The sequence below is a fragment of the Lampetra planeri genome, chromosome 53, assembly GCF_965212315.1.
Source record: "Lampetra planeri chromosome 53, kcLamPlan1.2.h2, whole genome shotgun sequence".
Lineage (NCBI taxonomy): Eukaryota > Metazoa > Chordata > Hyperoartia > Petromyzontiformes > Petromyzontidae > Lampetra > Lampetra planeri.
In genome coordinates, this window is record NC_136159.1 from 6,944,478 (window position 1) to 6,970,359 (window position 25,882).

At 46.8% G+C, this 25,882-nt stretch overlaps 1 protein-coding gene across 2 annotated transcripts in view; it reads right to left on the minus strand.

Moving 5' to 3' along the window:
- Window positions 1-25,882, minus strand: part of DHFR (dihydrofolate reductase) — a 54,843-nt gene that overhangs the window by 1,861 nt on the left and 27,100 nt on the right. For both annotated transcript variants that reach the window (XM_078617347.1, XM_078617346.1), the window contains exons 5-6: window positions 18,100-18,229; window positions 5,762-5,877 (exon numbers count right to left, since the gene is read on the minus strand). In XM_078617347.1, the coding sequence (XP_078473473.1) occupies window positions 5,762-5,877; window positions 18,100-18,229 (246 nt within the window). The remainder of the gene's footprint in view (window positions 1-5,761; window positions 5,878-18,099; window positions 18,230-25,882) is intronic.

Here is a 25,882-nt window from a genome sequence, read left to right on the forward strand (position 1 = left end):
CATGAATATTACACCTGCACCCAGCGCGCATGTACCCGCGAGTGTGGGCACGTGTGCGTTTAGCGCACGCGTGTGCATCGCTGTACGCAGGGCATGTGCGTGGTATGTGGTGTGTGTTTAGAGCATTTATAATGGGTGTAAATAACATCAAGGGTGTGACGACGCATAGAGACCCACAGACAGAAAACGGAGTCTTGAGGCTCACGATGCTACGCAACTAAATCGCGTGTACGTGCATATTAATTTGTGTGTAAATAATATAAGTGTAGACGTGGTAAATATGTGTTTGCGTAAATGTAACTATACGTGTGTGTATATATGAGTATGTATGAATGCCACAAGTGTCATAATTCATGAATTAAATCGTTAAAACATATTCTTACACTCATGATGATACATGCATGAATCGTGCACGTAAACGTCAATAATTCATGATGTATGAGAATAATATGCTGCTACGTTTAGGATAACTAAGCTCAGTAAAACCGTGCAAGTGACACGGATCATCATACAAGTAATGTCAACGCGACAGCAACAATGAGACAGATAAGAATCAATTGTTGAACCGTAGCAGGACCCCAAATTTAAACCGCGTGCTGATAGAATACAACGGATTGATACTCCGTCGTACACGTTACGTGTATGTATACGCTTATGACCAAATCACTCTGAACGCATCACATCTCGGAATACAGCATAAGCGTTGTACTGTACTCCCATGCTCCCGCACGTATGCTGCCCCGCCAGGGCTGGTGTGGGGCCCGGAGCAAACTCCACCGTGTTGGCCCGACGCCGTCAAACTTAACCGGAAGTGTCGTGTCCGGCTCTGCTCCCCGCCTTCATCAACGCGCACTCTGACCGGAGTGGAGACGAATTGTCGAGCAACCCCCCCAAGCCCCGCGTGGCGTGGGAAGGCCCTCATTCCAACAGTGGATTGACATGTACTGTACAAGTATGCAGTCTGCATACAGTATATGCAAGCCAAAGCGATGCTTTCCGGATTCGAGATCATCAAAATCCGAAAAGAAACCCCCCATATCTTCTTGGTTCTTGCGGTAAAGTCACGTAGAAGGGAAATAATAAAATAATAAAAATAAAACATAATACAATTCTCACGACGTTTCGGCCACAACGCAAGCAGCCGTCCTCAGGTGAAGAACAGGTCTGTCGGAAAGACAGCGTCTGACAGACCTGTTCTTCACCTGAGGACGGCTGCTTGCGTTGTGGCCGAAACGTCGTGAGAATTATTTTATTATGTTTGATTTTTATTACTTTATTATTTCCCTTCTACGTGACTTTACCGAAAGAACCAAGAAGATGAATCCCTGCAGTCACGGAAGCTTTAAATCGAAATTTAAACCCCCCATAATTGTACCTAGAGATATACATTTTTAAACGATCCAGAAAACTTGTTGTTTCAGATTGATCGGAAAAAAATCGCGGCAAAGGAAATGACATCACTCATATTACGTCACCTCTCTGCTTTTCCCACCAAAGGTCCCGTCAAGTCTTATCGGGGTGATGTCAATTTCGTTTGCCAAGAGGACGCATTTAATTTACTACGTGCACGATCGTAAATTCTGAAGAAGAGGGAAAAAAAATGACAATCAGAAAGCTGACCTTACAAATCCGAACACCACGTTTTTTATCCGAATCCCGAGTGTGTGCACACACACACACACACAGGTACGGTATGATCCGTAAATACACATGTAGCGTGCCCCCCGGCGTGTTCGTGTCACCCTTTGGGTTGTTTAATTGTAATTGGAATTAATAGACAATTCTTTTTTAGCAAAGTACGCTCTTTCTTCGCCCAAGCAATTAATAACCGCACATTTATGCCGCACAACAATAAATGAGCAAGCCTGGCATTTGCCTTTCAATTTAATCGGAGACGATGGTGGGGGAGAAAGTGCAGCAACGGCACTAATCTGCAGCCCGAATCACGTTATATATATAAAAAAAAAGGAAGGTGAAGATTCATGAAAAAAAAACATAGGTATCAAAGTTACAGAAGAACACCGCTTTCCACGCCGGCAACATTCACGACGCCCTGCTGGGATGCTGCCGACCTCCGCAGCTCGAGTGCAGCTTCACCAAAACGTAATGACGGGCTTGTTTTTTTAAATCCTTTATATTAAGTTCGCTTGCTTGCTTAGGACCGTGCAAATCTTTCGGTCGTTTTTTAACCCACTTCCCGTGATCCAATCGAGCTGACATTTTGCACACAGACTCGTTGTGCGTGACAATGAATTTTCGTGAATTTTTTTCCCCAAAATTTTACACTGTTTAGGGAAAATGTTTTTTTATATTTATTTACCAATTGGTTAATGCTGGCACACAATCATCTGACCCATAGGTGGCAGCCATCTCAAGCCAGAGGACGAGAGGACTCTAGCCGCCCCGATGCCACGCATATAAAGGATTTATAGTGAAAAACTTTGTTTTTACGGGTTAATTTTTTTTGGTTTAAACAAATTGTACCGATCGATACTTGTACAGTCTTTTTATTATTATTTTTTATCTACGTGGCTTTACCGAAAGAACCGAAGAAAAATCAGCGGTTGTCCTGCTGTGTCGGTTCCGCCTGATGACGGTCGCTTGTGTTCCGATCGAAACATCGTGATTTATTTCATTTTATTTCTACCTACGTGACTTTACCGAAATAACCAAAGAGTATGGACCCAAAGAATACTTGTACAGCCCTTTTGTCCGATCCCCTGCTGGAAGACAGCGTCTCCACACGGGGCGGGCTCTGGGTGATATTTAGCCCCTGCTGCTCAGTGCAGGCTGGAGAAGGCAGGGAGTGTAGATTAGGGGGCAGAGTACAACAATGCATTTCGCTGCATTGCCAACCAGAGGGCCTACGACAGCCAGTGTGTGAACGGTCATCAACCCATCCAAATACTAGCCAGGCTCAACTCGTGCTTATCTTCGGAGACCTCATAAATTGAGCACAGTCCGGGCGATTACAAAAAGCTTCCGGGGGGAACAGAGAAATATAATAAATGGCGTTGATGCGTAATTAAATCAAGGCAAACAACAACAACAATAAGCAGGAGCAGCGTGCCACGTCGATCGCTTAACACGGCACGGCAGAGAGCATGCGAGCTCGTGAGTTAAACGGGGAGATGAGAGAGGTAATCCGGATGGGGGGGGAGGGAGGGGAGAAAGAGGAGAGAGAGCAGGGCACAGGAGAAACTAGGCTTCGACGGGGGAATGAAAATTTAATTATCGCCAGCTCCCTTTGTGATTCGTGTCGTCTAAATTTAGCCTTCCTCGTGCAGCCACTTCCTTGCTTGTCCACCCGCAACCATCCCCCTCCCTCCCTCCCCCCTACCTCACACCACCACCCCCTCCGCCACCCCACCTTGCCGTCTTTATCTCCCAGAAGCCGAGACAGCCGGGTCAACCTCCACCCCCCCCCCCCGCTCTGCTGCTGTAAATGTCTCGGCACCTCTGCGCTGCAGAACGCTCGACAGAAATGTCACGCGAGCGGGGACTGTAGCCGCTGCGAGGAGGCTGGGTGGCTCTGTAGGAGCAGGCACCGTGGTTCGTGAACCAGACACAGGTTCGTGATTAAACCGGGTTCTCAGGTGTAGAGCGGAGGTGAGAGTATTGGCCAGGTCACTATTGACATACACAGAGATCTCCATATAAAAAAAAGATCTCCCGTAGAGTCTAAGCAGACTGTTGGGGCAAGTGCCGTTAAGCGACCAGCACCTATGAAGGCCGGCACAGCACACGAGGGGGTTGGTGGCCAGCACCACGCCCGGCCGCCTTTGTCTCCCCATTGGCGATGTATACACACCACACCATGTACTCATCTGAGGCTGAGTCGACCTAGGGGAGGCCCAGGACCAGTTCAAATATTTGCCAGTTATTCATCGTGAGCGGGAATCAAACTTGGGTCGCCGGGTTCGTAGCGCAATGCACTAACCTGCTACACCACCGCTCCCCATTCAGAGACCCCCCCCCATCAACTCACGTAGAGACCCATACACCTGCCCAGAGACCCATAGACCGGCATAGACCAGGGTTGTAATTAAACTGGGGTTTTTGAGTGGAAAGAATTGATGGTTTTGGCCTGGTTTTCCACTGAGTGCACGGAACAATCCTCAATAAAAAAAATTCACTTCAGTATAATTCTTCTGGAAATGGAAATAAATAAACTGTATTTGACATTTGATGCACACTCTTTTGCAGGGCATATAATAGCTGTGCCCCCAGTGTGGATAGAGAGGTCAATTTAAGTGACGTCAGATGTAGTTCTGGGACATCAACTTTCCAGGATGTTACCTCGCATGGGGTGTGGTATACTGCGAAATGCCGGAGCTCTTGATACCAAAAGCAAACAACGTGGAATATATTTTTTGGGGGGGGGAATATAAATTAAAAATTTTCTGATTACAAACACCACCTCTGGCATTCACTAATGCTACCTAATAACAAACAAATATAACGGAGACATTAAAGCAGCAAGTAGGAAGTCAAAAATTTTGAAAATTGCAAATAGTAACGCTTAGAGATCAAGATGAAACTGTAACACATGACAAGAGAATCATGAAACAAGTAGAAGAAATATACGCAGATCTTTAAAGGCAACAAAAGTCACATACCTCAGAACACCAAAACACATATCAGGTGAGCAGCGCGATTTTTCAGATGTCACATGTGAAGGGGTAATCACTGCCCTTCACAGTACGACAAAGTGTAAAAGCTGCCAGAATCAATGAGATTATTAAATAAAATTATTACACAGACGTCCAACAAAAGGGAGTAAAGTGGCGGCATAGCGTTATGAATCAGAATGTTTTCCATCCGGTGAAACGCGTTTCATCACCAGATGACGCTTTCCAAAATCATTCCATCCAGTTCCCGCCATCTCTTCCGTCAATTTGACTCTGGCCCGCCCTCAACAATCACCCGATGGCGCGGGATCTCGTTTAACGCGCTAGAGACGCGCGCTGCTGAAAAGTGCCGCGTCAATGCGAAAAACGCGTACGGCGAAAACAAGTTTCCCCATAAATAGTACGACGATAAAGTTTGGCGAGATACGATGTACGCACGCACGCAATGAGATGGCAGAAGAACTAAGGGTACACGCTGCCGCATACCGTATCACTCCGCGTACTGCATCGTACCACTCGGCCGCGCAGCTCAAGAAAGTATTTTGTCGTCGATCACTCAGAAACCGCGTTGCAACGGTGCGCGTTCCGCGTTGCAACGGTGCGCGTTCCGCGTTGTTACGGTGCGCGTTCCGTGAGTGTTAGAATGGTTTTTATTTAAGTTATCTAAATGTTGGGCCATCATATGTGCTTTTATTAAATGTTTGTTCAAATGATTGGCTCCTAATTAGGGTTTATCATCCCAACAATCATCATCTTCATTCGTCATCGTCATCGACAGGAATTGTAAATCATTATCACTGCCATCAATTTATCAATCATCATTATCACTGCCACCACCACTACCACTGTCATCATCAATCACCACCATCATCCCTCTCGTGGTCTCTAAAACGAGCACCGATTGGTGACACTACATCACTTGGCGCAGGGTCAATAAATGGTGCTCATCTTACGGAACAATATGACCGGCTCCCGTCACGGGAACGTTGAATTTCCAGCACTGGCTCACTGCCTCCAATGGGAGGGCCCGCACCACCCAATTTTTGAGACACTCATTCGGGCCCTGGAGAAGACGCCGTGACATTTCCGTTGGCGAGGACGCCCACGCACGCACGTACGCAGCCACCCACCCCGACAGGAGCTTGAACTTGTCAACATCGATGTCTGGGAAGAAGGCGTCAGCCTCCATTGTCTGCAAGACACGCGTGATGAAGAGGCGTCTGCACGCACTGTGCTCCATGGCCTCCTACGCGGGAGTGGAGCGGGGTGGGGGGTAGACGGGGGGGGGGGGGATTGAAGGGGGGAGGAAGGGGAGGAGAGAGGGCAGGAGAGCGGTGTAAATACGGACACGGCGGCGTTAGCCACACAACGGCAAACAAACGGCTAACGATCGGAGGATAGAGCCATTAACATTCTGCGCGGGCTCCACCTTCGTTTGTCCCAGCCGTGAAATGACTTAACCGTGGTGTACGTTACAGACTGCAGTATAGAGAGTAGCTTATCAAGGGCTCTCCAGAGCTCCCTCTAGGCGTGGCCATTCTGCCAGCAGCGGCGTGAGTGAGCAATTGCAGGGCTGCACATTTACATTTTAGCCGCTGTCGGTGGTCGCCGAATGTGTGCTCGCGAGTACAAGTCGCGAGTGAGGTCATCACAGCACCACTGTAACGATCGCCACCACATCGATCATGGCACAGCGAATGTGCCCTCGCCGCTCGTTGCGGAGGTAATGCGGTTCAAAACTGCGGGTGATACAAGCGTGGATACGTGCAGTCTGCTTCACAACGTACGTTAAAGATCCCTTAACGTCATTAAAAGGAGGCCATCATGTACTGGCGTCAAGATTTAAATTTGGCAATGTTTTTTTTTTTAAGAATGACTCTTAAATGACTATTGGGAAATCCGACTGAGAAAGCTTGGCAGGATTATCCTGAAAGAAAGTCTTGGGACTCCTGTGAGGCTTTCCTGGGTAAAAAAAGCAGAATAATACAAATAATCATCATTAGGCATGCACAACAATTCACCCCGTGGTTCCATTGAAGAATGTTTTGCCTTTTATTTGCACGGCCTTTGTTCTGTCTCATCTGTCGAGTTTACTTTGTTCCATTATCCTAAATAAACATTCGCGAAGAATTTAGCATTACTCGCAAATAATCGACGCATTCAAGAATATTAACACGATTGAGATGTTTAATTACAATCCACACAAGGTTTCCAAAACTGCTGTACCGACACAATCCCGATTATTTGTGATGTCTACGTTACAGATAGGGTAGTGGGGTCAATGTTTGGCACGAATTCTGCGGTGAGCTGCTCACATTATTCACAATGATAATGGCGCTTAAGACTGCTTGTTCACGTGTATAAACTTACAAGCAATACACGGACTCATTGTGTGCAGCGTGTGAATGTGGGTGGGTGTATATGCACGTTTGTGGGTGTGTAGCGGTTAGCGCGCTGCCCTACGAACCTGGCGATCAGGTTTTGATTCCCGTTCACGGCCAACCATAACGATTATCTGAACCGGTCCTGGGCCTCCCCTAGGTCGACTCAACCTCAAATGAGTAACTGGTGGGATGTGTAAACATCGTCACTAGGGAGACAAAGGCGGCCGGGCGTGGTGTTGGCCACCCACCCCCTCGTGTGCCGGGCTGGCCTTCAGATGTGCTCGCTAACAGCACTTGCCCCAACAGTATGTTAAGATTATACAGGGGATCTTTGTTTTGTGTGCGAGTTTGTTGGTGGGGGGGGGTGAGAGCGGTGGCGCAGTGGTTAGCGTCCTGTGCTACGAACCCGGCGACCCGATTTCGATTTCTGCTCATGGCCAACAAGAGTGACGATTATCTGTACCAACCTTCTACCTCCCCTAATTCTGAGTACCTGGGGTATAAACGGCAGCATTGGGAAGTGAAATGCGGCAATGTATAGTGCTGAACACATCACCCCCTGGTGCTTTGTGCCAGACTGAATGGGCGCTCGCGAACATTTGATCCAACGGTCTGTATGGCTACACGGGATGTGTGTGATTATGTATGTATGTACGTGTGCATGTATGCAAACATATATAAGTAAAGTGCAATTGCATGCATTATTAATTCATTGTTTGGTTCGTCAGGGGTGCCAGGAGGGGAAATTAATTGGGAATGCGGTCGGCTGTGATTGTGCGAGTCTCCTGTGTCGAGGTGGAAGAAAGGAGTCTTAAGACAGTGACAGCCTCCTCACATCAACGTGCGATCGTCACAAACACTTTGCCGGGTAAATAAAATAAATAATATCTCACAATTGAACCCTTTTAACGCCACGGGGATGGAGTGATGGCCCAGCAGTAGCGCGCTGCGCCACCGTGAACCCCGGTGACCGAGTTTGATTCTCATCTTTTCTTAACGTAATTTATATAGCGCCTTAACCAATGAGTGATAGCCATATCGTGAGAGCGCGGAGAGGGGACAGTAACGGAGGGTGGTGGTTATGAGGAGGAGATTAAGGCGTCACAGGGTGAGCTCGGGAACAATAAGCGAGTTTCGAGTGAGGAGTGGAAACTAGTGAGCGAAGTTGACTGCTTAATGCAGAGGGGGAAGTTAGTTCCAGTGAAGGGGGTGAGATAGCCAAGATTGAGAACGTAGAGGGCGTGATGCAGAGGTCGCAACCGGGTACCCGATACCCGTACCCTACTCAATACCCGGCTACCCGTACCCGGCCGGGTACGGGTAGCCGGGTAGCCGTTTGGGACCCTGGTGCAGCCGGGTACGGGTACGGGTAGGCCGTGAGTCACTGGTGAGTAGCCATTTGTCACTCATTTCGGGTAGGGTACGGGTAGGGAACGGCTACCCGTACCCGGCCGGGTACGGGTACCCATTTGCGACCCTGGTGCGGCCGGGTACGGGTAAGGAATCAAAACCCGTTTGCGACCTCTGGCGTGATGGCACACAGAATTCCGTGCATAGTTTATGTCGCTGGGCAGCGATATCCGAACCGGTCCAGTGCACTGACAAGTGCGGTGAAGTATGGTAAAATAAAAAAACCTCCAAGACCAACATGGCGTCGGAAGCTCTTCTTCCATCTTTAGGACTGAAAAACGGTGGTTCTTGTAGACAGCAAAACATCTAAAAAAATATATATTTTTAAAGATACTGCACATTCAATTATTGAGGAAAAAAAATACCAACGGCTGAGCAATTAAAAGGGCATGACTCCAAGTAGAATTGCTAATGACGGGACGGCCAAAATGCCGTATCTGTGCAATTTAGCGGAGGAATCTGCCGCCTGCGACGGGGGAATATGCAAATGTGGAGACCACACGGTGAACCATCGTGATCCTCGGTTAAATTCAGCGGAGACAATCCGGTCAGCTTCCCCAGAGAACTGCGCTTTGCCTGTCAGACCTGGACACGGGAGTTACACAAAGCAATTCGATATGTTGGGATGTGATTGTGAACGTCGAAGGGTCTGCCTGCTCAAATGATTGCGGGACAGGTCTCGTCTGTTGTGTAGGCGGCCGTGAGCGGGAAATGAAGGAGTCGCCTAATTATGGCTGTGGTGAAGTACGAGACTAAGTCTGTCAAACCCACGGCACCTGGGTCTGTCCCGTGACATCCTGTCAGTGAGCCTTCGACACTTCACGTGGCCTCAAAGTGCACGTGGCCTGGCACAGGCGCCGTGGTGACGTCACCGCCACTTTGTGGCGAATGGCGGATGCTGTTGTTGTTAACTAAGGCTTTCCTGGGTCAACAATCATAATAAAAATAGGTGGACAGAGATGTGTACGTGATGGAAACATGGATTACTGTGGCCGAATCCAAAACCATGACTTCTATTCCACCCCGCTGACTTGTGTTATCGACGCACTGCATGAATTTTATCCGCGTTATGAATCATGATTATTAATATTGCAGTGACTTCAGTAAACTCAACCACCGCTGGGAAAAATGTGTGACACGGTCTAATAGAGCTCGGCTCTCCGATTATCAAGTAACAGATTACCAATTACATTTGATTGACTAATCGGATAACGATGAAATAAAAGTCTAATCCCTGTCCCCACGTGTGTCGCTGAACGGGAGGTGATGTTCGGGGCTTTGGTGACATCATTGACACTCATCTGCCACGTCGCATTGGCAGCGCCACGTAGGGAGTTTTTTTTGCCTTCAACAAGCAGGATGTGAAAACTCATTTCTTTCAAACTGCTTTTTTTGTGCGTCCTTCCCCCGCACCTCCGATCAGCATGGTTGGCTACGTACGGTGCGAAAGCAGTTCAACATACATACGTAGCTGCCATTCAAAGGGGCCCGAGTGATGGATAACAAAGTGAACGTTGCCGATTATTCTATTCCATCGACATATCATCCTGGCTCTTTTGGCTAGACACTTCAAGCACCAACATCTTGACCAAGTGTCGTTGGTTCATGGCCCTTTCTTCGCGATCGAGGGAAACCAAACGTGTTGACAACCACCTTGCAGCCAACATCCGAAACACGGAGATCTTGCAAAGAATGGATCTACAATATCCTAACTTCATGTCGCCAGCACAGGGTGGTGCACTGCTCACTGAGAGAGTCCCACGCGGACACGTTTTCTCTTTTCGCGACGCAAAGCCGTAATCGGATTACATTTGGGGAAAATGACCCCAAAAAATGGATAATAAATGAGAACATTAAACGGCATTGTCATGCTCACGACGCTGGAGCTGGTGGCTGTAAAATCCATCCGGCAACGCTAATTAGCACGATTTAATGGCGCAGGAAATAATGACTCCTCGCTAACGAGGACAGGGTGGGGTGAGGGGGCTTTGGTGGGGGGGGGGAAGGACTGGCGGGGCCGACTTGCTTTGCTTTGCTCTCCCATCATTAATTAGACGGAGCGATCGTACGCGCGGCCCGACCGTTGAGATTTATGCCCAGCCCGAGATATCGCCGGAGCACATTAATGACCGTCCCTGGACCCTACGTGAGCAGGTGCACGAGCGAGCTCTAGAGGGATTCTGCGGAAGGGGAGATCGTTCTGGAAGGAAGTGGAAAACGCATAGTTCATTTTGTTCTTTATTTTATTAACGCCGTTTTAAAATAACCTGTTCTGAAAATAAAGGGCCCTGTGAGGATTAAGATGGATGAAGGCCCAAGCCTGGTGTTTAACTGAGGTTGGGTTCAGCCGGCAACATTGAGATCCTGGGTTCGGAGTCATGTTTCAGCCGCCAAACTGCGCTTAAACCAGGTTCTCAAGCGTAGCAAGTTGCTGGTCTTAGCCGGGACATCAATAACTCGCACAGAGACACACAGACTCGCACAGTGACTTGCAGACTTAGAGACTAAATTGTGATTAAACTGGATCCCAGTCTAGCAAGTTTATGGGTCTCATTTCAGTCAAAAATGGCCGCGTGAAAAAAAGCTATCAAGTTAAATTTGGCTTTAAACTTAATTTGGCAAAATCCAGCTCTGAGAATAAAAAACATCAGTTTGCCTGTCATGTAACGAGAATGACTCACTGTGGCAGGGCAGGTAGGATAATTCCGCCCCCTAGTGTGGATGAGGGGTCCAGATAATGCTGTTGGTGGTAGTGGTTATATAATAATATAGTGCTGATAGTAATGATGTGGCATTAGTGGTGGTGATAATAGTGTTGTGGTGGTGGCAATAGTAATGATGGTGTGCTGGTCACATCACCGTCAAGCAGTGATAAATGGTGGTTGTTGTTGAAGGTGATGGCAGTATTCATGGTGATGGTGACATTCGAGGCAGGATTATTCGTGAAACCGGTAATAGTGATGACAGAGTAGACCTTGGTCGGGATACGAACCGACACCCTCACAGCAAGGGGAGCCTCGGAGATTAACCAACAGAACTCTACCCGGAGTTGCCGATTAAAAGAGACGTACGACATATAATATCACCGCATAAAGGACAACAACCACGTTATGAAAAAACACGAAAAAAACCCAAATAACAAACATATGTTACAAGAAACACCCATGAAAATGCCAAAATACTCGTACAAAAGCTTCCCAGGGTATGGGAGAATGTGCACTGCAGAGATGTAATTTAATTAAATTTTTTCCTTTCTTAGTCTCACTTCCACCACCGCCACCAGCCCGTCAGTGCCCCCTGATGAATGGGCATTGGGGCAGCAAGACGAGTTAGGCTTTTGGTTTTTAATCAAAATCTTGAGCCACAGAACCAACAAACGGAGGCGGTGAAATGAAATCATCCGCGTGTGCTGATGGTTCCATAAGGAGAAAGAGGGTGGAGGGAAAATAAAGACAGGGAAAGTTTGCACAAGGCCACGATCAAACACACGATACCGTCGCTCTAATTTTAATTCTTTCTCTACCGCCCGGGTAATTTTAATTTCCACGGTCAACTTGGTCTGGAATAATGCCCTGAATATTATTCCGCTTTTCCACTGGAGGCCCAGCCAGGCGGGCACGGCTCAGGATGCACCAGGTTGATTTGGTTTTTCTACTGCAGAAGGCGAGTCGTGCCGCTGGCGTTACACGGCAGTGAGTGAGTCGAGACGCACGTAGGTGACACAGTGGCACCGTTGCAGGCAGTGCACCACCCCGTGTAAGAGAACGCCCGATGGATAGAGATATCACAGAACTGCTTCCGACTTCCCTTCAAGTGTCCTCCCATCCACTCGGGGTGCCACACTTTCCCAAGCACCACCCTGTTAGAGAGAAATGTACATGACTGGCAGTCAAACGAAATATATTTTCTTAAATCGTAATGGTCAAAGGTCGAAATATTTCCCGAATTCAACGATAACGACGGCTCTCGCGTGCAGTCGTTGGTGACGAGGTTGAGACCATCAACCCTCCGCACTTGAATACCTCGTTTAAACTGAGCGATTAAACGAGGTACTTGTTCAACGGAGCGAATGGCACTGCCTTAGGAACGTGGAATTTACACCTCTGACACGCCTGAATTGATCTAAAAAAGTAAAAGCCTCGTCCGAATGTGACGATTGCCCTGCCCCCACAAATCGCACGCGCTCCCTTCCCCCGCTCGTCCCCTCTTCCTTCCCTACAAAACAGGGAAAAAAATAATGAAAGAAAAAAACCCACGGACAATAAACTGAGCTCTTCTGAAAAAATAATTACACCCGGTGGGAGCGAGATGTGGCCATGAAAACGTGACGGTGGTATGCACCGGTTACCCTCGTTACCACAGTAACATTAAACGGCTTCCTCGCAGCAACAGCGTCTCTCCATACTCTTCCTCATCCTCCCTTATCCTCTTCCTCATTCCTCGCATCCTCAGAGACACCATATCCCTTCCTCGTCCTCCTCACAGACCCCGTATCCACCTCCTTCTACTCGTCAAACACACCATATCCCATCTTACTCCTCTTCATACTCTTAACCATGACACCTCCTCATCCTCTTCTGGCATCACCTCACCACCAGCAGCCCCTGTCCACTGTCCTTCTTCGACGGTCCTCACACCACCTCACGACGGACCCCGTATTCTACTTCTCTCACCACTGTCCTGTCTAAGTTTGTGGGACGCAATGCACATGCCTCCATGCGCACCGTTCCTCACTTGCGTAGCTTTCGCCAGGATTTGCCAACGGAAGGGTTGGCAATTTTCGATGCCCCAGAAACGCGGTCTGCCATCATTTTGTGGTACCTGCGGCCTGGAAGCTCTCTCACCTCAGCCTTAGAATGACCCAACCAACAGACCTCCATCTCCTTCGATCAAAACCCCCAGCCCCTACCAATGAATGGAGGCTGATGATGGAGGGAGTGTAAGGCATGGGAGGAGGCAGAGGAGACGTACAGGGGGAGTGGAGGACGAGAGGTGCTGGAGGAGATCAGAGGACATGGAAGAGATGGCACGTGGTGGAAGTGATGGGAGATGGTGGTTGCGGTGATGGGAGGTGGATGAGATGGATACCTCTGTCGCTCACACTTGTTGACATCATTTGGAGTTGGCCCACACGCTTCCCATACTTATTCATGCATCTGCTCGACGTTCGTGATCCGTAATGCATCGCAAATTTACGTAAACGGTGCGAGCGGAGTAATTTAACGAAAAACGCCCATTGTCAAATTAATAGAATGGCATCATAAAACGATGCCATGAACTGCTGTAGTCAAATCAAGAGATAGCCCTGACTCAACACACTATCAACACAGTGGCTTCACCGCATCTTATCATCCAGTATATTTATACAATTTAGCTACGACAGCTGGAAAAAGCCACATGAAGTGCAAAATAAAATAGAAATCATATTTTTAGAGTGCAATCATCATTAACGGGCCTGAGCCCATCAACATACGATACTCGAGAACCCGGTTTAATCGGGTTCTCGAGTTCTGGCGCAGAACCACTTACGAATCACTTCAATCGGATTGAATCCACACTTGTGTGTCAAGCCGGTAATATGCCCTGCATCGAGTGTTTGTCACATATCAATCAAACTTTAAAACATTTCAGTCCTCAGAACTGGAATTGACCACATTTGCTAACAAACCAAATTATGTATTTTGTTTCTTCATGCAGACCTTTGTGGTGGCCGGGCTAACACCATCAACTCACTGCACTCGAGAATTCGGTTTAACCGCAGTGCTCGACTCGGTGTCTCCAACGCGAACCACCCGACCACCTTACACATCCAACACCTGGCGAAAATGCAAAGACAAAGATTCCCTGTGAAGCCTTAACAGACTGTTGGGGAAAGTGATGTGAATGAGCAGCACCTATGAAGGCCTGCACAGCACACGAAGGGGTGGGTGGCCAGCACAACGCCCGGCCTCCTTCGTTTCGCCAGTGGCGATGCTTACACACCACACCAGGTACTCATTTGAGGCCGAGTCGACCTAGAGAAGGCCCAGGACCGGTTCAGTTCATCGTCAGTGGTGGTTGGCCGTGAGCGAGAATCGAACTCGGGTCGCTGGGTTCGTAGCTCAGCGCGCAAACCGCTGCGCCACCGCTCCCCACTCACACATGCACGCACCTCGCCTAATGAACGAAGCAGTGACAAAATAAACAAACGAGCAATCAAAAGCTGTAGAAAGACAAATAAAAATTGTGGGGCGAGTGCTGAGGTTGGGGAGGGGAGGGAAATTGGTGCAGCCTGCAAGCTGCACGTACGCCCCTAGACGTGGAAACAAAAAGAATATCACCACAGAACAAGTGGACCTTGGACCTCGCCTGAAACGGCCGTGTAAAATATGAAACATCGCGACGGAGACAAAGCGGTCTTGTAGGCGCACGCGAGACTAAGAGAAAGGTTACGGCGGGGGTAAGGCTCGGAGAGGGGTTGAGAGAGATGGAAATCGCTGAAGGCCGCAGGGTGAGTTATAGGGCAAGGATTATAGTGAGTGTGCACATGTGAATTATTCTTTCGCGCCTAATTTTACGATTATTTAGAATAGAATCTGTTGGAGAATTATATTACGTTCCAATTGTGCCGGTCACGACACAAAGACATTTCCATTTGGAATTCTCGCAGCGAGCCGTTTAGTACTTGATTTTAAGCTTTCGTGACTGCAGGAATTCATACTCTTTGGTTCTTTCGGTAAAGTCACATGATAGCTCTCTCGCTACATTTCTTCCTGCCTCCGCAGTCCGCCTGCTGTATTTTGTCACTTGAAGACGATTGCTTGTGTTGCGACCGAAACGTCGTGATCTATTATTCATTTTTCTATCTACGCGACTTTACCGAAAGAACCAAAGAGTATGGTTAGTTCAACACGTACGTGACGAGCGTAAACATGTATGTAAGATCAACGCATCAACCTAGCGTTAAGTGCTTACAGTCGTTCAATGACAAGAATGAAACTACCGTTAGAACATGGAATTTCTACCTCTGGCTCAGGGCCGCCTATGGACTAACTCAGTTGAGCAGCGGCACGTTGTGACGTTAACATACTGTACCATACTAAAAATAAGGGCTGCATTGTTGAACGCAGTGATGTACGGTGTAACGAAGCGGTTGCAATAACGAGGCTACACGGATAAAACACAGACGGGGCAAGGAAGAAAGGTCAGGGTTGGGGTCGGGGTTACAAACTCGAGCTTGGGATGGAATCCTCTAGAGGAGAGAGCACAGCAGCTCATTCTACTGCTCCAAGCACCGCTCTCTCAAACGCAAATCCCGAGGGATCCGCAAAAGCCACGTTCACGCCAACAAAAGAGCAGAGCTGTAGATCAATCCACTGCTGGATGAAGGCCTTCCCAATCCGTCACGATGCAAAAATCCACAGAACGCCTGCACGGGAGCTGATCTCATCGCTCCGTCTCTCTCGCGGATGCCGTCTCGGACACGGCTCCTGCCCGAGCTGCCACTCCACTATCATTCTCGACCACTGCCCACAATCCCTTCTCGCGACGTGTCCTCCCCCAAACCCCACTTACTTTTCTTCCTAGTTCGATTTGGGTCTTCACCTTCTTGCCCGAATACAAGTGGTCCCTTTTCCTTCTCGTAATGCAATTCGAAGCACGCATCTCTCTACACTCCTTTGGGTATACTCCCCGTGCCAGTAACATGGGGAGCATATATACATGTTTCTGGGCCAGAAACATGGATGTATCTTGAACTTCTTTTGCACCGTACATAGCCAACATGATCATTAGCAGAACGTGCCAATTGCCGAAATCACGGTCGAAGATAAAGCCATTGTATCGATGGCTTGGGTGGGAAGCCGACTGCTAAGCACATGATAGAATTGGAGCTGGGTTCTCCGATCATGTAAGTAATCGGTCAATTTATCGACTATCGGTTCAACCGCTTGACTAATCGGATAACACGAAAGTATTCTTGGTTCTTTCGGTAAAGTCACGTAGAAGGGAAATAATAAAATAATAAAAATAAAACAATAACATTCTCACGACGTTTCGATTGCAACACAAGCAATCATCATCAGGTGTGAAAACCACAGCAATCGAAACGTCGTGAGAATTTTATTGTTTAATTTTGATTATTTTATTATTTCCCTTCTACGTGACTTTACCGAAAGAACCAAGAAGATGAATCCCTGCAGTCACGAAAGCTTTAAATCGAAATTTAACACGAAAGTAGTTGGGAAAAAAAATCTCTGCCTCTCTTCTAAACGTGTGCCGCTGGACGGGAGGTGATGGGCAGGTGCTTGGTGACGTTATCGGAACCACCAGCCGCGTGCACGTGCGTGCGTGGGAACTGACATCTGTGGCGATTGGGAATTAATGACGACTGAAATAAACTTACACACAAATTAGTTTATTGCCCAACACCAATGGCCTTTAGCCGTTTTTAATGTGTTTATGCACACTTGCCTCGCAAGGTAATGCAATTGCGATTTCCGAAAATAAATACGCGGCGCGATTGATTCCCGAGTAGGATGAGTGGTGGCGGGACACGAGGCTGCTTGGGGGGAGTAGAAGACAGTGTGGCTAATTTTAATCTCCTATTTTCTATCCCCGCACATTACTTGCAGGAACTAATACATTTATATATTCCATCAAGGTCCTTAAGATTGTATGATCTACAACTGCTCAGCACTCCCAGGTCTCAGTTGCGTTCTTTTGGTGATCGGGCTTTTGTTAGGGTGGCACCCAAGCTACGGAACGCCTTTGCCACTTGAAATCGGGCGATCGAAGACAAAAGAGATATTGAAGTCTACTTTGAAAACCCGTCTCTATAAAGTTGCCTTTCCTATAATAATAACTATCTTCATACGCTTCAGTAATTTTGCTGGAGCAGCCAGGTCTGACGGATGCTGGTGTTGCTTCCGAAACGTCGTGATTAAATTGATTTGTTTTCATTTTCACACAAAGTGACAAAGATATAGAGACATGCAATACAGAATGACAAATACTCAAGAGAGATCAAGGTAGACAGACAGAGATATAAACACAGAAACACACGAACACACGCAGACTCACAGAAATACTGAGACAGATGCAGAGACACAAAGACACAATAAACTCCTTTAAAAAAGTAAAAAAAAAGCAAAAAAAAACAACGATTTTATTCACAACATCGTTTAACTCACCCTTGAGAAGTATGTCAATGATGCGGCGCCTGCTCCCACATCAACACTTACTTGAAATAATTGGTTATTTTATAAATGAATCTTCAATGTACTACTCGTTCACACGGAGCAGGCGTGCCTGAGACACGCGGCGCCTGATTTTTGTGCGAGGCGATTCCACAGTTTAGGGACCGCGGCGTTTTTGACCTTCAAAAACATATATATAATTAATAAGGCGTCCATACTAAAATTGTAATTGCTTGAAAGGAGCCAATCAATTGACGAATTGATGCCGACTTTGATACAGGCATGCATTGTCACCGGATCTGAGTACGTGTACAAATTTTCGAATTGATTGTACAAGACTAAGTAGAATAACTTTCGATTACAAGATTTGACCACGACAAACGGGAGTCAAGTTAAATAAAACCGTTGAAAATAAGGGCCACGCAGAGTCAGGCACACAAACGCACACACACCAACAGATGAGGACTCAAATACTTCCTTAATCTATGATCCCCTTACCTTATATACGCCGCCGCCTCCCAAGATCCACACCCCATCCAGCTTCTCCTGAATCGCTGGGGTGGAGTCTATGAGGCTCAGAGCGGAGTTGAGGTCTGGAGCCAGGTAGTGCGCTCCTTCAGGCAGACACCTGCACAAAAAAACAACATCATCATCAAGAGGAACATGAACGACGACAACGACATCAACAACAAGCATCACGCGAACTCTGGTCATCCTCGCAGCGGTTTTGGTATCGCCATCGAACAAAGACGGTTACGGAATCGCGCTCTATCCAGATGCGTTTCTGCGGCCGTCTGGAAACGCTCTTCCTTCCTTAGGAAGCCACTGGAGCTATGGCACTTTTTAATCTAAATTAAAAACGAATTTCTATAAGAACACGTTTTTGTGTTTAGTTTGTTATCCTTCCCCACACCACCGATAAGCATGGTTGGCTATGGTATGTAGGAAGTTCAACATACATACAACGCTCTCGCGCTTCACGGAAAACCGTACATCATCAAATCAAACGGCTCCTCTCTCAAGCCAGTGGTGGAAAATCCACATTCCTTTGGCAAGAGGTCCTTGTGTTCAAACGAGAGCCACTATTGACTTACCGCAGAGTGGTACTCGTATTATTGACCCTAGAGGGATGGGCTGAGTCGAGCCGCTTGCCTGCCTTTGACCTTGTTACCTTGCGATTGTGAATTGCGTGCACCAACCTCCGCGGATTAAAATAAACGCACGCTCATCGTGATTTCCAATTGGTCGCTTCCTCCCATTTGAGACTCATGATTGGCCAAATGTCGCAAACAAGACCCTCCTGTAAAAGTGTCTTGAGACTCAATTTAGACGTAGTGGCACATGCACTTTAAAAGTCGATGGTTGGTGGACCATGTAGACACTTGCAAGATTCCCAAACCCGCTGGGCAGCAAGGTGGTAACGGGGAGATGGCAGTGCAACAAAGTGCCATCATGAACAGACTTGTGTGAAACGTTTGAGTGCTGCCCTGTCATGTGCGTTCATAGCACATGCTTTAAAGAAGGGAAATAGCCTGAAACATCACACCTCACATATTTGTGCTTTTCAACCCAGCGTTATTGGTGAATGGGTTGAATTTTTATTTTTGTTAACTGTGCTTGTGCACCACTGCCAATGCAGCAACTTTGCCAAATAATTAATTGATCTACTCCACGCACGGTGGGTTTTCTGCGGGAGCTCACATTTCTTCCCACATGCCAAAAGCAATGTTTTAAATGGAATTAGCCAAAAAACCAAAATGCAGGACTGTCCTGAAAAGAATGATTGAAAACTGTCTGGTGTAAATTATTTATATTCTCATCTTCATTTAAATATATTATATTTAGGTTAAAAAATATTGCCAATATCATATAATGTAAATAATTTTCCAAACAATGCTAGCGGTTTTACAACATGTTGCAAAACCGCGCCACAAACATCTGACCAAGCAAGGTAAAAACAAACAACTTTACCATTCAGGCGTCAAATTGGTTTATTCCGGACGTAACCTAATTTTTAGGTCTGTGTCCCACCACAATTACCAGGCAGCAAACACCGCAATTACCACGCAACAATCACTTCCCCGGGGCCTGGCTCGCATTCCCCACTTGCCACGAAAAACCTCGCTTTTTTTTTGCCGATAATTCCACCCCCACCCCCCCCCCCCCCCCAGTTTTATGCTGCTCGTGGCTGTCGGCATCACGTCAAGGAGACGAAGTATCCATCAGGATCTCCCGCAGAGCGTTGCGGCCCCTCCGTGTTGGAGAACGGCCCACGGAGGCGGATATCTTATCTTATCATACATTTATATAGCGCCTTAATCAAGGCGCTGTACAGTGAACTAAGGTACAAGATGGTTGGCGAGATGAAAGGATTCATACTATTAGGTTTGTTCGGTAAAGTCACGTAGGTAAAAAATAATAGAAATAAAATAATAATAAATTAAAATAAATCAATTAAATCACGACGTTTCGGAGGCAACACAAGTGAACCACTTCATACAGTAAATTTGGCTGTGACGGTCCCACCTGAAAACGGAGACTTGTGTTGCCTCCGAAACGTCGTGATAATTGATTTATTTTCAATTATTATTATTATTATTATATTTCTATAATTTTTTACGTGACTATAACGAAAAAACCTAAGAGTATGAATCCTTGCAGTCACGAAAGCTTAAAATCTGGAAGAGATGAAAGGAGATCAGTGGATGGGATATATGTAAAATGAGGTGGTGGTGACGATGCGCGGCATAAACAAAGATCGAAATGAGGCGAGTGGATTGATGATGGGTGACCATGGGGAGTTGGAGACAGGGAAGGTGTTAGTACGAGTAGGCGCTACCTCAGATTCCTTCCATGTGACGCTCTGTTCCAACGCACAATAACAGTCTTGAAACCGTAACGACGAGGAAAGATGAGAGGCAGCATGAATGACGTTGGTCGGTTGCACAAAATACCTGGAGTGGATTATTATCATTATCAGCCTTGGTCAATCCCACTGCCGGAGGAAGGCCTCCCCTCCCAACCCGTCCACATCTCTCGCATAATCCTGCAATGTAACAATCCGCCCGGCACGTGCGTACGAGCTGGATCGTTTTCCTGAGCGTGTCGCATCATCCTTAAATCTGGCGAGTATAAAACACACGATGGGCAGTGCACCAGATGCGTGCAGTTCTATCAAAAATATATGACGAGAAAAGGAAGATTTGATAATTGTTTTTTACCCTTCTATCTGGCAACAAAACTGACATCTTTTTTTACAAGGAGTCATGTTTGCATAGACCACAATACCTGCAGTCATAATGCAAACAAAAAACATAACTCTGATAATGTATGCACTGTCCTTGAAGTTGATTGGTCCACACCCGAGACAGCTTTCCTTAGAGCTTAGTCTCACATGGGTTGGACCAGATGACGCCTTTTGGCGAAAGCTGTCTCGGGTGTGGACCAATCAACTTCAAGGACAGTGCATACATTATCAGAGTTATGTTTTTTGTTTGCATTATGACTGCAGGTATTGTGGTCTATGCAAACATGACTCCTTGTAAAAAAAAGGTGTCAGTTTTGTTGCCAGATAGAAGGGTAAAAAACCAATTATTATATTTTTTACTGGCAAATGAGGTTCCAATGGTGTAAAAGGAAGATTTGTTGAAATAAAAATATGCCTCCGGAGGGAAACAAGAGAAAACAAAGTCTTGGGGAGGCCTTTGTCCGTAGTGAAGAGATTGTGGCCAACAATGATGAATCCTTTTCGATGGATCCTTTTTATTGGCTCCTTCGACGCTATTTTATTTAATTACCTGGTTCATTTTTGCAACCCACGCCTATTATTGAAGCACTACATAAATAAAAATGTGAATGTACCACGGCACACGAAGCAGCATAAATCAAGTGAAAATAAATCACTCGTGGTGGTGTGGTTTCTTTTGACAGCCGCGAACCTCATTCACTGCGGGGCCAAATCTGCAATGGGCCGAGACAAGTGACGCACAATTGAGCCGCATGGCACAAATAAATAAATTGATTCGGGGGGGGGGGGGGAACAACAAAAATAAACATTTGGTAAAAAAAAAATAGATTGTGACGTAGACGATAGCCACACGGGGCATTTGAAGGCGGATTCGTTATTTTAAGCGCCGCGTTTCCAGAAATACCACGAGGCTTCAGGTCGTCCGACAAAAGGTCCGGGGGCGCGTCTGAGCTCGTTGGATTGAGTCACCTATGCAGGTGCTTGCGTCAAACGCTTCCGATAACACTCGCCTCCGCCTCTTCCTCCTTACCCCCCCCACACTCACTCGCTCTCTCTCTTGTCAAAGCTCCCTTCCCCCTTCGGCTTGCACGTCTCTCTCTGTCTCTCCCTTTCTTTTCGAGTCTTGTTTGTCAGTTGTTCTGCTTGATTTATTTATTTTTCTTTCCTTTCTCCCAGCCTCATTTCATCTCTGCATCTGTCCATTTCATTTCTTGTTATTTTTACCTTGGCTTTAAAAAAAAAAAAATTTGTAGGAGCTGATTTAAAAGGCTGTGCCCTAATGTAGAAAGCCATGAGTGACACCTCATAATGACATCGGACATAATGATATTATTGGGACGATAGGAGGAGCGCACTTCCGTTTAGTTTTATGAATACAGAGTGTTTCAAAACGACGGACCCGATTTGAAAACGCTATATCTCTGAAATTGGATCCATCTCTTTGAAACACCCTGTACTTTAAGTGCTCATTTTTCCTTTCCTAGTTTTGAGCAAATCTATGAACAATTTAGCTGGTTTTCCACTGGGCAAGTCCCTAAGAACAATATTGCTTAAAACCCAGTTTTGTTAATAACGGATCATTGTTATGAGAGTTATCTTGCCCCCCTCGTTACAATTCGGACAGTGGTAATGGATTTACGCTTTCAACGTGAGAAAGCAAAAAAAAAAATTTAATCTAACATACTCCATTAATTTAAGATTCTATTGTGCTCATGAGTTATGGATTCATATCTCCTTCAGGACTACCATGTGATTTACCAATCACCAACGTCCTTTTTGATAATTTCAAGCTCCCATCGCTTGCCAAGGCGTCTTTAATCATCTTTGTGTTGAGAATTCGCCCGTCGTTTAAGCACCACTCCTTCCACGTCAGCCCATGGGACCTCTCCACCACCCCTTGCGAAAGACCGCTCTCTCCTGCTTGCGCTTGTCGCTCCATCTCCCACGCCTCACGCATCCTGCATCCCGCGTCCCCCACCCGCGCGACCCCGCAGCGATAACAGCCAGACGTCTACCAAGCGACACGTGTGTTGCGCGACACGTGTGTTGCGCGACACGTGCAGCCGCACAAACGAGCCGGGCTCCCGCACAACGAGATGGAGTGGCAAAAACACGCGCCCCGCTCATTAAAATCTTTTTATTTTTACACTTTCCAATTAAAGTCGAAAGCCTTTCATGCATTATGTTTGTCCGTGTCTTTAAAATGAAACTGTGTTGCTATTGGGGATTTAACCTGGAAAAAATAAATCAGTCAAATTCATCTAAGGGGTGCCAACAAAGACATAAACAACCATGTAAAAACGACTTTTCAATTATGAAAACACATTTTGCCCAGACAGCTCGGGTTATAAAACAAGTACCACTTTGTCGGAAGTCAGCGGCGTTATCCTACCTGGAGAAATGATCCCCGCAATAGGAATGTGGAATTTCCAACCATGGACTCGTAGCTGCCCGCAGATTTGAGCATCGCCCTCAGCGCTCATTTGAGCAGCGGAGACATTTTTACATATTTTTTTACCATTGTCTTCCGCAATGTGCGTGCAAATTATTTTGGCGTGCTCCGATCAGAGATGATTAAACTGTGTGCATGCGAATATTAATTAAGAACGCGACCGCAACAATTTTACGAGGTGGCAGATGAGATGGTAGACAAGAGAGCGCAGGGAGTCGGCACAACACACGACGCTTTCGGGGGCAGCTCAAACTATCGCGCGGCTCACGCAGCACGGATGCTGGGGCCCATGTTGTCATTTACTCGTTTCAACTTCAAGTTGATTTTGCGTGAGCAGGTGAGAATCGAAGACACCAGAAATGGACTCATTTGCAAGAGTGAAAAGTAGGGGGTTGACGACTGCTGTTGTGCATAATACAAATTGAGTAATTTGCAGGTAATTTTCAACGTTGGCAAATTTGGATCCTGACGCAGGCACACAATGGCAATGTTCTTTTCGAATTATGTCAATCGTCAACATCCACCGTGAAGCAGAAGGTGTGCAGCGTGATCACGTATTGTACTCCCGCAGTATTAACCAGGGCGGCCGCTGGAATCGAACCGCAAACTTCTGTAACAAACAGCGAGTGGGGCTACCGCAAGGCCACGTCACCGCCACGCTAAGGATGTATCGATGCTTCCATTCGGCGATAAAAAAATTATCCGCACTGTACTATTGGTGTCATGCCATGAGTCGAAGTATCCATTGGGATTTCTTTAGCAGCAGTGCAATCCTTCACGTTAAGGAACGGCTAACGTAAGCGGATTACAGAGCTGCTTCTGAGATCTCTTCAAGTGACCTGTTTTCAAACCTAGAATTTTGTGCCGAATCAAATTTGACACGACGCTTTTCTCATGCAGTCATTTGTAAAAGGGAGGCTTCCATCTAGCAGGTTGATAATTCTGAACAATAAAATAAAAAATTCTAACAGAGGTAAGATGGGCAGAGGAAATCAAATAACAATGAAGAGACTCGTAGAGGTCAAGAGCAGCCAAGAGCCTGCCATGTTTAACAAACGTGACGGAAATATATTGATCCTGCCTCTTGATCGATACACGTAGAGTTACTTAATTCCGGCAATTAAGCACAGCCCTCATTTGTTCTTTTTCCATTTTCTTAAATTACACACATATTAAAGAAAAATTGCAGAGTGTGGAGAGGTGACTTAGTCGTTAGCGCAGAGCGCCACGAACCCGGTGACCTGAGTTGTATCCCCAGTCGCGACTAACATCGGTGAGGAAGTGCGACATCTGAACCCAATCCCTTGGGCACCTTCTTGTTTCACCGACCAGCAGTGACCAGCGTGGTCAAGCGTGGTCCAACAACCCCTATAATGGACACGGCATGGGGGAGCAAGATTTCATATGGCAATGGACTGATAAAGATATAAAAATGTATTATATCACATGTACCCGCACAAGCCTTTTGTAATTCCACTGCTGGATGAGCACCTCCATGATTATTAAGTACACACCGCCTGCAAGGGGTGTGTTCAGATTTGTGTATTGTGGGGGGCCGCACGTCAGGCACCACACGAAAGGCCACCAATGGGGCAACCAGTAGCCCGCGGGCCTTGCAATGAAGAACACCGTACTAGGAGCTTCTCCAGCAACTGGATCAGCCTCAACTCAGCTTCAGGAATGTAATTCCGTTCACAGAACGTGGAACGAAATGTCAGACAAACCACCGGCACAACCAGAAAAACACATCGGAGAGCTACACAGTACAATGGCGAACATGTGCGCGGTATTACTACACACCGCATAGTTAAGCCATATATGCTGGGTAGGCAGCGACATGAAGGCAGGGAGAGGGCGGTGCGTTGCCGAGGGCAGAGAGAGAGAGCGAGTGGCATCTGTTTGGAGATGGCCTTAAATTTTTTACAAACGTGCCTAAAAATACTCGACGATTACTCTCGTCACACGAGGGCAGAAAACGAGCCGCAATTCCCAGCGTGCACCATCCCACAGCATCTGTCGTTTTTTTTTATAAGCATGCCGCAAAATTAATAAAATGAAATAAATGCTTTTAAATAAAATCGCTCGGCTCGCTGGAGAGGATTTGCTCAGACGACACGGAGGACAGAAACCCCAGAGCCTCCGCTGCACCTCCTTCGTTCATCATCCGTGTGCCAATTATTTTGCCTCCCGGCGGCCGTTTTTCTTTATGCGGTCAGAGCAGAAGCTCGTAGAGACCTGCACCGAGGGTTTCGCACTTCAACGAGAAACGTGCGACGGTTGAACAGAGTTTCTTTTCAATTTGGGCTGTGAGGTGGCCAAGAGATGGCCATGCAGCGATGGAATCCTGAATCTATCGGTGCGGAGTTTTAAGTAGTGTTTACGCCGACCCTTCTCGTGGGGTTTTTTTTCAGATGCTCAGGTTTCCTCTAATATGAAGCCTACACTCATTCGTGGAATCGGTCACGCATGCCCAATGAAGGACCCCTCCTGAAGTGTCCATGAGACTTAGTGAGCGAGGCTTTTCATGGCTATATAAAGGGCATTATTAATGCAATTGTAAATAATTTACGGCCATTAAAAAC